Below are 12,031 nucleotides of genomic sequence, written 5' to 3' on the forward strand. Positions count from 1 at the left end.
TGCATATCTTCAACATTCATTTAGCACAAGTCAAATCAGTAGTCCACCAACCACTAGGGCAACTAAAATAGTTCTATCTTCTTCTATAAGGTTATCTTCTTTTTCTATTTCATGTTTCTTCTTAAATTCAACAATTTTTTTACAATTTTTTTTTTTTGTGTGTAATGCATTTTCAATGTCAGAGTTAGGTGTCTCTGTAGTGTGAAATGAGAGGTCAGACAGGAAATCTCATTGTCAAGTCTTTCTGTTGTGAGCCCACTATGCACTATCTAGTCTCTCCTCATAGCCAATTAAATGAACAAGCTCACTGATGACAAATTCATTGATGGAATTAACAACTTGCAATAAAATGGAATTTTGATTTGCATTCATTCATTGACAAATTCTAATAGAGGAGTGATGATGAACAGTTAATTAATTAGCCAAAGGCATGAATAAACTAAGAGTGACTTATTTTCAGTATCACTTTACTTTAAGTGTATCACACTGCTAAACCAATCAGACACTTGATACAATCTGCCCAAAAGCAGATCCCAAAGAAAGTGGTAACAAAAATCTAAATACAAAATGGAAAAAACAGGCATACCTGAATGACAATAATAACAAACAATTTTGCTGGACATTACAGCAAACTAGGAAAAAATAAAACACTTCCTTTCTATATATCGCTTTCTAGCCCGAGACACATGAATCATGGTACGGCAATTCTGTGTATAGCTCTGCAAACTGATTATACATCATCTCAAATCGAAAGCCGGGGGAGTCGAAAACCTATACCAAACTCAAATCTCAAACCTTTAACGAAAAAGAAATCCTTTTTTTTTTTTTGGTAAAACTGCGCTCTATAACAAGTTCTTCAAAACAAGCGAACTAATTAGCTCTAACCGAAGTGTCATATAAATCATCTCAACAACCCACCTGCTCGACCAATATACTTCATCATCTACAATCTCGCAAGCTTCCTAGGCTGCGATTCCTGAGAGGCAAACAACAAAGACAAAGCATGTCACAACAATAATTAGCTAGCGACGAGTTTAGGTACAATTCTAGGCAATCGAATTAGTTGGTCATGGGATATGTGCTAAACCCCTGTAACATTAATTTGCATTAAAAATATATCACCTACTCAAACAAAATGCTCAACCCAAACAGCATGTTTTATAGGCTTAAATGTTCCATGTCCCCCAAGTTAAATAGGCTCCACAAAAAATCAATACAACCTTGGTGTCAAAGGCAAACCATAAACATTGTCATGTTCCATGTACAGACACATTTAAGAAAATGCATAATGAATCGAGTGAAACCTAATTTGGATGTTAAAAATGTTTAATGCCCTTGCATTCAGAAAACATTAAAAAAGAATAAGGTTCAGTTACCTCTAGTAGACTGTCTGGCGTTAACACCGTAACCACCGATATAACCAGGATTCTTACGAATCACGTCCGAAGATCCAGACCCGAGCCCGAACCCAAACGAACCCGACCCCTGAATTTCCGTCTGTGAGGAGGATCTCCAAGTGGAATCTCCATAGAGAGAACCGCCGTCATAATTCTCTGCATTACCTGTGTCGTAACCGGAATTCCCACCATATGATGTGACACTCGCACCGATTCTCCCACCATACCCGAGACCTCCAGACCCGAAACCAAGGCCGACCGTGCTGTTATAGGTCGAGCCAGCACCGCCTCCAACAGCTTGACTCGAATTGGGCGAGGAACCCCAGAGAGTTCCGATGCTTCCGAACGAGCCCATTCCGGCATTGCCAGCGCCAGAACCAGCAAACAGATTCGAATTTCCAGAGTTCGTATTAAAAGTAGGATTTCCATTTCCCCAGAAGCTACGTCCAGCTGCGCTTAGGATAGAGCTATTACCTTCGCCCACACCGCCAAACCCAGCCACGTTTCCGTATCGGCTTGAATTTCCATTGTTGTACGAGGGGCTCAGTCCCCGTCCGAAACCAGCGTTGGAGCCGAGGTTAGCGTTGACCCCGTAGCTCGGGCTCAACCCGGTCTCGAAATTCACACCAATCCCGTAGCCAGGGTTAAACGGGGAAAATCCACTCCGACCAACTGTGACCGGACTAAACCTACCGAACCCTGCTCCGACCGAGTTTACATTGTAACTTCCCTGGGTGTAACCGTTGAGGAAGCTGCTAACCCTGCTCAAACCGTGGTTATATCCGCCTAGCTGTCCCCGGGTGACCGGAACCGGGGAAAACTCCTTTGGAACGGCACGCTTGACCTCGACCATCTTGCCGTTGAGCTCGTGGAAGGTCTTGTACAACACTTTGTCCACGGCCTCCTCCGCGTCGAAGGTGATGAACCCGAAGCCTCTTGGCCTCTGCGTGTTGTGGTCGTACATCACGACGACGTCTGTGATCGTCCCGAACTGGTCGAAGTACTTCTTGAAGTCGCTCTCTGTCACGGTCGACGCTAAACCTCCCACAAAAATCTTCTTTGTGCGGGTGGGACCCGGTGACCCGTGAATGCTTCCACTGTTCCTGCTCAGAATGTTCTGGTCGTCCCTCGGGACTGCCTTTTTCGCTTCAACCTGACATTTAAATGCTAGTTAGTTATTATACAGCATTTTGAGATTCAAAATCTGATATAGAAAGAATGTCACTCGTGCCAAGTAAAAAAGAAAAATGAGGCTTGTTCGGCAATGTTATCAGATAGAGAGATCCTTGAAGTTCTCACTGCGTGTCTATATCGATTAATAAAATCAATCGATGTATTCAAAGTTCGGCACAAGATTGGTTCGGCATTAACACAAATTTTTTTTATCCAGAGTGTCCTTTGATCGGCACAAATGACCAATGCAACAATATATCATGCTTTGCCACACTACATAAAAATATAAAAACCAAAACTAGCACAGCATTTGATATCGACAACAGTTCAACAATTTTCGAGAAGCTTTTAAGGGATTATTCGATTCACTTACAAGTCTACCATCTATGACGTGCTTCTCCATCACAACCTGCTCAGCGACTGCGGGGTCAGCAAAAACGATGAAACCGAATCCACGGGCACGTCCCGTGGCTCGATCCTTCATTATCACCGCTTCCACGACGTCCCCGAAAGACTGAAAGTACTCTCTCAGACGGTCCTCATTGGTGTCCCACGATATCCCGCCGATGAACAGCTTGCCAGGTTCCATTTCCATCCTGCTCAATCATCAATCCAATCTCAAAATGATCAATCACGGCTTAACAAAAATCAATGGACGAGGCAAAACCGAATCAAATATCCACACACTGGATCTAATCGAAAAACACGTAATTCTATGAGAATCACACACTACAAGTAAGCATAGTCCATAATTCTCCAAGGAATATAGAATCCAACTTGATGCAGAAACAGACAATCGAACATGAATTCCAGTAATGCAGATTGAAGAATTATTCTTCATTTTACCTGAACATATAATATCACAGGGAAACTCGAACGTTCTCGTTGCTGGAATTTCTCGGATTCAATCCACGAGCATCTGAAACTTCACCGAGCGATTACCGATCGACACGCAATCCTATAATTCTTGAGGGCAAAAAAGAGGAAACACAAGATTAGTAGAAGATCCAAAACCCAAAAAAAAAAACATTTCTTTTGCCGGTGAAAATTTACCGGATGATAGATAATGAGAATCTAAGATCTGAGAGGAGGCATAACAAGATTAGAGGGCGAGAGGCCCTCCTTTTTTGCGGTTCTTTCACTTTGATGTTTGTGGTTTTTGTCCAATTACTGTTGTTGATTTAATTTAGATGCGTGTATATGTATAATTATGTGTATATATATATGTATAAATATAGTGCGTCTGTGCAATGAGAATGGGATGCAACGGAGAGGACAAGATGATGATATGTTAGAGAAAAGGAATTCGCATCTGGAACGGTGTTTTATATATAAATAATATATATATTTGGTGTGAGAGAAAAGGAGAGAAGCTTGGCTATCCTCTCGTGTAAGAAAGTTACAAAGGAGACGATGGAAAAGATGGTGACTTCCAAGTTTTAAGTTTGGTTTTACAAATAAAGAAAAAAAAAATAAACATATTTATTTAATTATTTATTTATCTTTTAAACATTATTTATCTTTATACCCCCTTATGGTTTTTGTGTTTTCAGTTTATGGCCTGTGTTTCGGAAAATGATCTTAGGCACGTTGATGTTTGTTTATTTTGTTGCCTTTGTTTTTGTTATGCGAGGATAGGTGTTAGATTTGTGGCACGTACCATAATTTAGTTGATTATTTCAAACCACCTTCAAAGTAGAGGTTGGGAGTTCAACTTCAATCTTTACCAGCTGTTGCCCTAAAAAAAAAAATAGCTGTTGCCCTAAAAAAAAAAATAGCTGTTGCATTTTTATGATTTTTCTATTTGATAATTTATATCATGGTAAGTATATCTTAGTGGTAGATGTTAGTGTAATTATAGAATAAGACTATATTTATAGAGGTTGATGCGAACTTCTATTTTTTGTATGAATTAAAAAATAGATAAAATGAAATATAATAATTGATATTGAACATTCGAGATATCCGTACTCTAAAAAGATATCTCCCTCGAACTTAATCTTTACAAAATTCTCATCCTTTTTTATCTGCTTATCTCTCTTATTCATAATAAGCTACTAACTTTTATGTATTTTGTATCTAACTCTTGACTATTCACTCAGGGTCGGAACCAGAAATTTAAATGAAAAGTGACTAATATGCAAAAAAAAAAAAGTTAAAGGGGATTAATTTGAAATTATCAGGGTAAAAATATAAAAATTAACTGAAATAGGGGGGCGTGAGTCTTCTTTAAGTTCGAAGTAACCATGTCCCTCTATCCACATATCCATACATAGATACTAAGGAGCAAACACACCTCCAACTTTCATCCAAAGCTCACTACTTGATTTCACCAGACGGCGAAGCATGACGACTTTTTTATATTATATTTTTTTTCTCTTCAAACTTGTTTTACTCTCTCTCTCTCTCTCTCTCTCTCTCTCTCTCTCTCTCTCTATATATATATATATATATATATATATATATATATATATATATATATATATATATATATATATATATGTTTCTACTAGTTGATTTGATATAATTACCACAACAACCAAGTTTCTAACATAGGCTAACTATGATGAGTCTATTCAGACCTCTTTTGTTAGGTATCTTAATGAAAAAATATATGAGCATAGAGAGCTACGAAATAAAAATTTCCAAATACAACATTGGTAATCCATATGGTCTTTGTAAGCTTTTCACAACTACTACGTTCAAGACTTCAAATTAAGGAAAGTAACTACATAATAAGCAACCTTGTATCTAAGAGAAGGTGTGACAATAAGATCATGTCCCCCCACAACGAGAACAATATGCTTCTTGGTGAAGCTTTGTGTTTATGTCTCTCGGTGAGACGACATGTAATAAGTAATCTCGACAATATTAGACTTTATCGACACGGACGCCCTCGATTCGAGTATTAACTATCACTTATTTCTATCGAATAGAGAGACTTATTTTAACTTGGTGTTGAAGTTTTCAGGCTTGTCAGTGTGTGGTTCATAGCTTTCAAAAGCTCATATATGTTAGTGTATCGTGTATTGAGACATGACCATTCAAGCATCGATGAGAATATAAGGCATGCATATGGATTTTGTTGTAGAGAAAAGTATTTATCAAGGAGATAAGTCCTCTTTTAACAACGAAAACGCATTGCAGCCGGCATTGTTTTCCTTCAAAATACAATCTCACTAGGAGCTCTTGCAAATGAGCTAGCTTATTCGTATTTGCTTATTAAACTTATAAAAAAATCATATATTTTATTACACTTTATAATCTTAATTTAGATTTTATATAGTTTGAACTTGAATAACCATATTTTCATGATCCATAATCTTTTAGGTACATTATTTTAATTCATTGAATTTGATATGATCTTATTAATTGAGAATTCACATTTCGGTAATGATTTTGAGAAAATTTAATCGATTAATTAACTAAATGGTTCTCTAGCTATATATAACCAATCTGAAGCTATAAATTTGAAGAATAGCCAACATTTGGTTTATTGTAGTTAAGCCACCATTTTTGTTGACCAGAATAATTGGTAGAAAAAATGACATATTTATCCAACTAGTTTCCCGCCTAGTCTTCTCCCCACTTCTTTGGTTCGCATCGAGCTTCAAATTATTAACAGTTACTTCTAGCTATTAAAAAAAGTTATCAATTAAAATACTTAACTAGTACTAATGGTTACCATAATATATACTTTTATACGAGCATAAAAACGTAAACATTTAACCGATGAAAATGATTCATGTAAACCATCCTTGATATGCATTACGAACATATTAACATATAGAAACATGAAAAACGAAAACGTAAATATGTTTGATTTATGATAACTAATGGTTACAAAAAGTCGTTAATAATAAGTGTTACGAACATGAATATAGATACGAAATTCAAAAAACAATAACACAAAGCTATATCTGACAAATTAAGTGGGGTTGCTCGTATAGTTTGCACATCCACCAAAGAAACTTTAAAGTCGTGGGTTTGAGTTATACAATAAACAAAATTCACCAAAAAAATGTATCCAGTATGTTATCAGAATCAAGGATTGAAATACCGTTACTGTTTCGAGTCGACTCAGATTTTGCTAGTATTTTGTGGTAAGCCAGACTTATACCGTGGAATACAGAAAAGTAAATGATAAAATGTACCGTTAAATTTGCAGTTACCGTCGAGGAATATTTTCAAATACCGTATTTATCGATAAGAATGCAGTGAAAAAATATTTAAAAAAAATTCATACATAACATAAGATAAAAAAAAATAGAAAAAGTCTACAACTAATAGTTTAACAAAAATCCAACACAAACTGAATGAAATAGTTCAATACAAAGTAAAAAATCAAAATAATGATAATACTCATGTTAAAAATCAACTAACTATACATAAACATTCATTTTCTACAACTAATTTAACAAAAAATCCAAAAACACATTCAAATATAAACCCCATTTTCGGATCTAACAAAAAAAATAAAAAATAAAAATGATACAAACTCAGATTAAACACAATAATGAAGTTAGAAACTAAGAATTCGAACTAAATCATCCAAACTAATAACGAATTCCATGAAAAACACTATTTATCATCAAATTTTATGAATTGCCGTTATTTGACCACTAACCGCGAAGTTTTTGTCAGAATACTTTGAGAATTTGCCTGAAGACTACCGGAAAGTAGAAGGACTCCCCGCAAAACGTTGGAACAACGGAAAGTAGAAGGATTCCTATCCGGATTTCCTCGGAATCCAAGAAAACTTTCCGATTTTGTACATACCGGTTCCAGTACTTCAACAAAAAGGGCTTCGGTCGGGTTTCCAACCAGAATCCTCGAAATTTCAATCCTTGATTAGAATACAACTAGTATTTACTATTATTATCGCTATATTTAATAAAAGGGTCCATTAGGTAAATAGTCACATTTACAGTTTGACATTGCTAAATAGCCAACGTTTCGTAAATTTTAGGTAAATAGTCACTTTCATAGGTAAATAGTCACTTTTATTTATTAGGTCACATCATCTTTATAACTATTTACCTAACATTTACGAAATTTTGGTTATATAGCAATTCCAAACGTTTTAGTTGGCTATTTACTTAATTTTTTCTGCCATATAACTACCTTTTATGTAAATACTACCTATTAGTGTACATACTCATTTGTTTTCTTATTGAAAATATATCCCTAGATTAATTCATAATTAACGTAATGTTGTTATCAAAAGCCAATTAATTATACCTAGCCAATATCTACAATCCACCCTCTAACACACCTTGCTCAAGATTCCGGCCTAGGAATAAGCCATGATTGATGAACACATTGTAGCCCTAGACTCTTAGAATCTTAGTCGATTACACGTGGCACTTGTTCGTCTCGATCATTTATAAATTTTGCCGCATTCTTAATCTCGGACAAACTTGCACAAGCTTGAAAGAGGTGGGCTTTGAGGGGGAAACTGCAAATAGTTAGAAGAGGTTAAAATTGTTGGGCAAAAACTTAAAAGGACGACATGATCTCTTATAATATAACTTTTCCCCGACTTTAAATGATTAAAAATACAAAAAGAATGGGAAAAGAAAAAAAAAAGTAAGAGCTGTGTGAGAGACAGAAGGGATTGCTTGTCCTCCCACTCATACAAAAAGAATATATATATATATATATATATATATATATATATATATATATAATATACACACATATATATAAGCACGTAGCTATAGATGCATCAATTGCATAGTGCACATGCATGACGTTATTCCCTTCTAATTCAATGACCACACCCTCTTCCTCTACATTTTCTCTTTGTAATTTGAAAATTCATAATAATTGACATTAAAAAAATAACCTCTCAACCGTATACTATATAGCATTTCATATACAACAGGCCAGGTTTTGTGTTATTCTAACATGACTACGTATGATATTTTATATAAACGCATGAAATATACGTTCCAAAACTCCAAAGAGGTGGGGTTTGTTTTATATTTTAAGTATGGAAAAATGATTTGGTCCATGGATGATTTCATTTGATGTATAATATATATTAATTCAAAGAATACTATTTGAAAATCAATATTTACATTTGTTCCTTCTTCTTTAATTAACCTAGTATATATGTACCAAGTAGTAAGCTAGCTAACATGCTTGTGTTGAAATGGGTAGATAAATACGGTGTATTCATAATCAAACTTATATGCAATTCAAAATAATAATAAAAACTTATGTATTTGATCTTTTGATTTCCAAAGTAAACTTACCACATTGATAACAGCACATGGCTATCAAATAAGGTGTACTAATTCTAATTGATGCTCACATAAATATAAATCCGAATACATTAACATGAAAAAAAATATATATCAGGATTTGGGTAGCCACATGCATAATCAGTTAGATAATGCATTCAAATTATTGCACTGAGTCGTGGGAAAAAAAAAACAATTGGCTATTGTTAATTTTATTATGCATGTGTAAGTATAACCTAAAATATTGAAGAAAATTCAAACCATTGATGTTTTAAGCTTTGAACTTGTCTCGTATGCAAAAAGCATATGAAGTAGTTATAGTCTTTATTTATCCGTCTATATTTATAAATAGTTTGTGTTGTTAAGTTAGTAATAAGTCAGAACACGGTGGAATATAACACATATAATTGTCCCGTTTTTTTTTTATCCTTGGATTGCTTTGTCGTTGCTTGTCCATTTGGTCTATGGGCATAATATAAATGATTAAATGGATAATTATGACTAGTTGTTTGAGATTCATGCATGTGCATAATCAAATGTATTATTGGAAGATATAATAGGAGACCATACATATAATGTTTCTTTTGATTCTCATTTACTTTCACAGCTCTTTTAAAAGCTGTTATAGAGTAATGCTAGGGACCAATTTATTCATTATTATTATTGTAGTAATAAGATTTTGAGGTTTAGTTGGATATGTATAAGAAGATTTTTGTGGATTAATTATGAATTTGGTCAGAGTGGGGAGCCCAATAATGAAAGCGATACGAGAAAGCCAACTAATGTGACAAGGCATCACATTACGTATAACACGATTGAAATTAAAACATATTAATTGAGAATCAAATTAATGAAACTTTTATTACTGCTTCACAACACTGCCATTTCTGTTACATTTCTTAGAAATTGAATTCGACCCATCTCCATCTCCGGATCCCATATATTATAACCTTTTGTGAATTAATACACACACCAAAAAAAAACCTAATAGAAAATAAAAACTCAATAGCTTAAAATGCAAGGCAAACTAATAATAATAATAATAAATAAATAAATAAATAAAAAAACAAACAGAGAACTTCCTAAATCTAGGATACATTATATTAGTTAAGGATGCAACTTGACAATGAAATGAGCATTACATGAAACGAATAAACTAATATGATATCTAATAATTGGTGCATGGTGATATATTGCATAGAACCCGCGTTCATTGGCCTTTTGATTAGTGATTATTTTATTTTTTTTAGCTTTCCTGTGCACCGTATAACTTTATTTGATTTAGAAATATACATACATACATACATATATACATATATATTTGACGATATTTTTTTGCATGATACTTCATACGAGATTTACTTGCTACTCGTGAAATTTGTGTCCCCTATTTCGGAGGAGCCTTCAACTCTAATGATTTTTTTTTCTTCTTTCGTTTGATTTTTTTTCTCTTTTTTTTTTAGGTATAAGTAGATCAATGTTTAGATCGTTCCATTTTTTTTTATGCAAGTTTATGTTAATTTTTCGTAACAACTAGCAGCTGTGTACGTCACTAGTAGAAAAAACGGATTTAATGGCGTTCAAAATGCGTCATTATAGAGAATTAATGTCACTTTTTGAACGTCATTAAAACAGGCTACATTAAAGAAATATAATGGCGTTTAAATAAAAAAGCGCCATTAAATGTGCCGATGTGTCATATCCGCGTGGCAGAGTACTGGGAAGGGTTTTAATAGCGTTTCTCTTTCGAACGTCATTAAAAGTCTTGGAACGTCATACAACGCGCGAAATTCAAACTTTAAATGGCGCTGTAAAGTCGCGTTATTTAAGCTATTATGACGATATTTAACGGACCGCCATTATTTGTGAGTTTTTTTTTTTACCCAAAAAGTTTCTTAATTATTGCTCTCAAAACAGATATTAATAATATCAGTAGCCTGCAGTTCTGCATTCATACATACATCAATAAAAATATAATCTTAACACCAAAAAACAACCAAGAAAAACAATACATAATACCATTCTTTTTCTTAAAAAAAAGAAACCATTCATAATACCATAACTTCTTCTATTTTCCAAGCTAGAAAAATATTTCTAACTATGATTCACAGATTCATCAAAAATAAAAACAAAAACAATTAACATCCACCATATTCATAAGTTCAAACTATATCTAACGTCTTCACCAAGTTCATAAGTTCTAAGTATGTTTCACATATCCGTCTTTGTCTTTCTTAGAAATGTCATCTAAAACAAATTGATACCATTTGTCACGAAACTCGTTGATGTCCACTTGATTGTATGTGTCTTGATCGCGCCACTAAAAATGATACCTACAAAAATGGAAAGTCTCTGAAAAACAGATGAAATGACATACCTAAACTCTCCCTTAGTAAGAGATGAGAGTACCACATTTCACATCTGCCAGGGTTTTGGGTGTAACCTGGTTCAGAAAATAAAAAATTTGAGCACAACACTGATGCATTAAAAAGTGAGGAAATTGATTTGCATACCTCCATACAGTAGTCGTTTTTGTTCCTAATTAAATGACTTGAGATATCTGTAATGTCTAGTCAAGGAAAAAAATAGTTGCGGAAAAGGATACTTTGCATTCCATATCTCACAAGTAAATTAACAAGGTAGGATAAGTAATTGTAAAGGATACTCAAATCCACATTGGCGCCCAAGTTATCAGAGTTGGCAATGAATACATATTCTTTACCCTGCATATGACGATAAAGTACAATGGTAAGTAACTGTGTTATAAAATATGGAGGGATTGTCTAAAGCTATAGCCTTGTAAAGGAGAGACAGTGCGACAAGATTTATAAATTTTATATACTATTCTCACCTTAGATAATAAATCATCAAGCTTCCCGCTGTTCTTTAGGGATGGGAATACGTCGCCATGGCCAGGTGGGTACCTTCATTACAAAAGAATCAAGAACAATATTATAACAAAGTTATATAGCATCGGACACTACAGATTATATATGTATTTTTAGGTAGCCATGTTGTAAATATCAATGAGTGAAATAGCTGCCTAGCTATAATATCCCATAGGAATTGCTGATATTAAGTCCTGCTAAACTATTGACAGAGAGTGGTGATCAACTCAAAACATAAAAATGTATAACTATCTGCAATATTCGGAATCAAACACATCCTTCGTAATCAGCAATCTACAAAACGCAGAAATAAAAGCCTATTGAT

At 34.2% G+C, this 12,031-nt stretch overlaps 1 protein-coding gene and 1 long non-coding RNA gene across 4 annotated transcripts; both read right to left on the bottom strand.

Moving 5' to 3' along the window:
• Positions 1–403: 403 nt before the first annotated feature.
• Positions 404–3,992, bottom strand: LOC149385432 (heterogeneous nuclear ribonucleoprotein 1-like). Of its 3 annotated transcripts, XM_089625576.1 has the most exons (6): positions 3,624–3,992; positions 3,417–3,528; positions 2,944–3,166; positions 1,377–2,550; positions 919–976; positions 404–771 (listed from the first exon to the last, which is right to left on the bottom strand). In XM_089625576.1, exons 2-5 carry the CDS (start codon positions 3,422–3,424, stop codon positions 963–965), a joined length of 1,419 nt encoding a protein of 472 aa, XP_089481702.1. In that variant the 5' UTR covers positions 3,425–3,528; positions 3,624–3,992; the 3' UTR covers positions 404–771; positions 919–962. The 3 variants fall into 3 exon arrangements, with proteins under 3 accessions (XP_089481702.1, XP_089481700.1, XP_089481701.1); XM_089625574.1 differs by having other exon boundaries at positions 404–976; XM_089625575.1 differs by having other exon boundaries at positions 404–976; positions 3,417–3,536.
• Positions 3,993–10,886: 6,894 nt separating this feature from the next.
• On the bottom strand, positions 10,887–11,732 carry LOC149385433 (uncharacterized). Its single transcript, XR_016301479.1, has 3 exons — positions 11,670–11,732; positions 11,484–11,541; positions 10,887–11,378 (listed from the first exon to the last, which is right to left on the bottom strand). It is a non-coding gene; the product is annotated as an uncharacterized LOC149385433 (long non-coding RNA).
• Positions 11,733–12,031: the final 299 nt, after the last annotated feature.

Source organism: Urtica dioica, chromosome 9 (assembly GCF_054948205.1).
Source record: "Urtica dioica subsp. dioica isolate 48M chromosome 9, U.dioica_male_clone48M_v1_H2, whole genome shotgun sequence".
NCBI lineage: Eukaryota > Viridiplantae > Streptophyta > Magnoliopsida > Rosales > Urticaceae > Urtica > Urtica dioica.

Excerpts from the sequence above, each read along its gene's own strand:
- LOC149385432 (XM_089625576.1), bottom strand. Across the intron at positions 2,551-2,943 it reads ACGTCATAGATGGTAGACTT|GTTGAAGCGAAAAAGGCAGT; the intron begins GTAAGTGAATCG and ends TTTAAATGTCAG.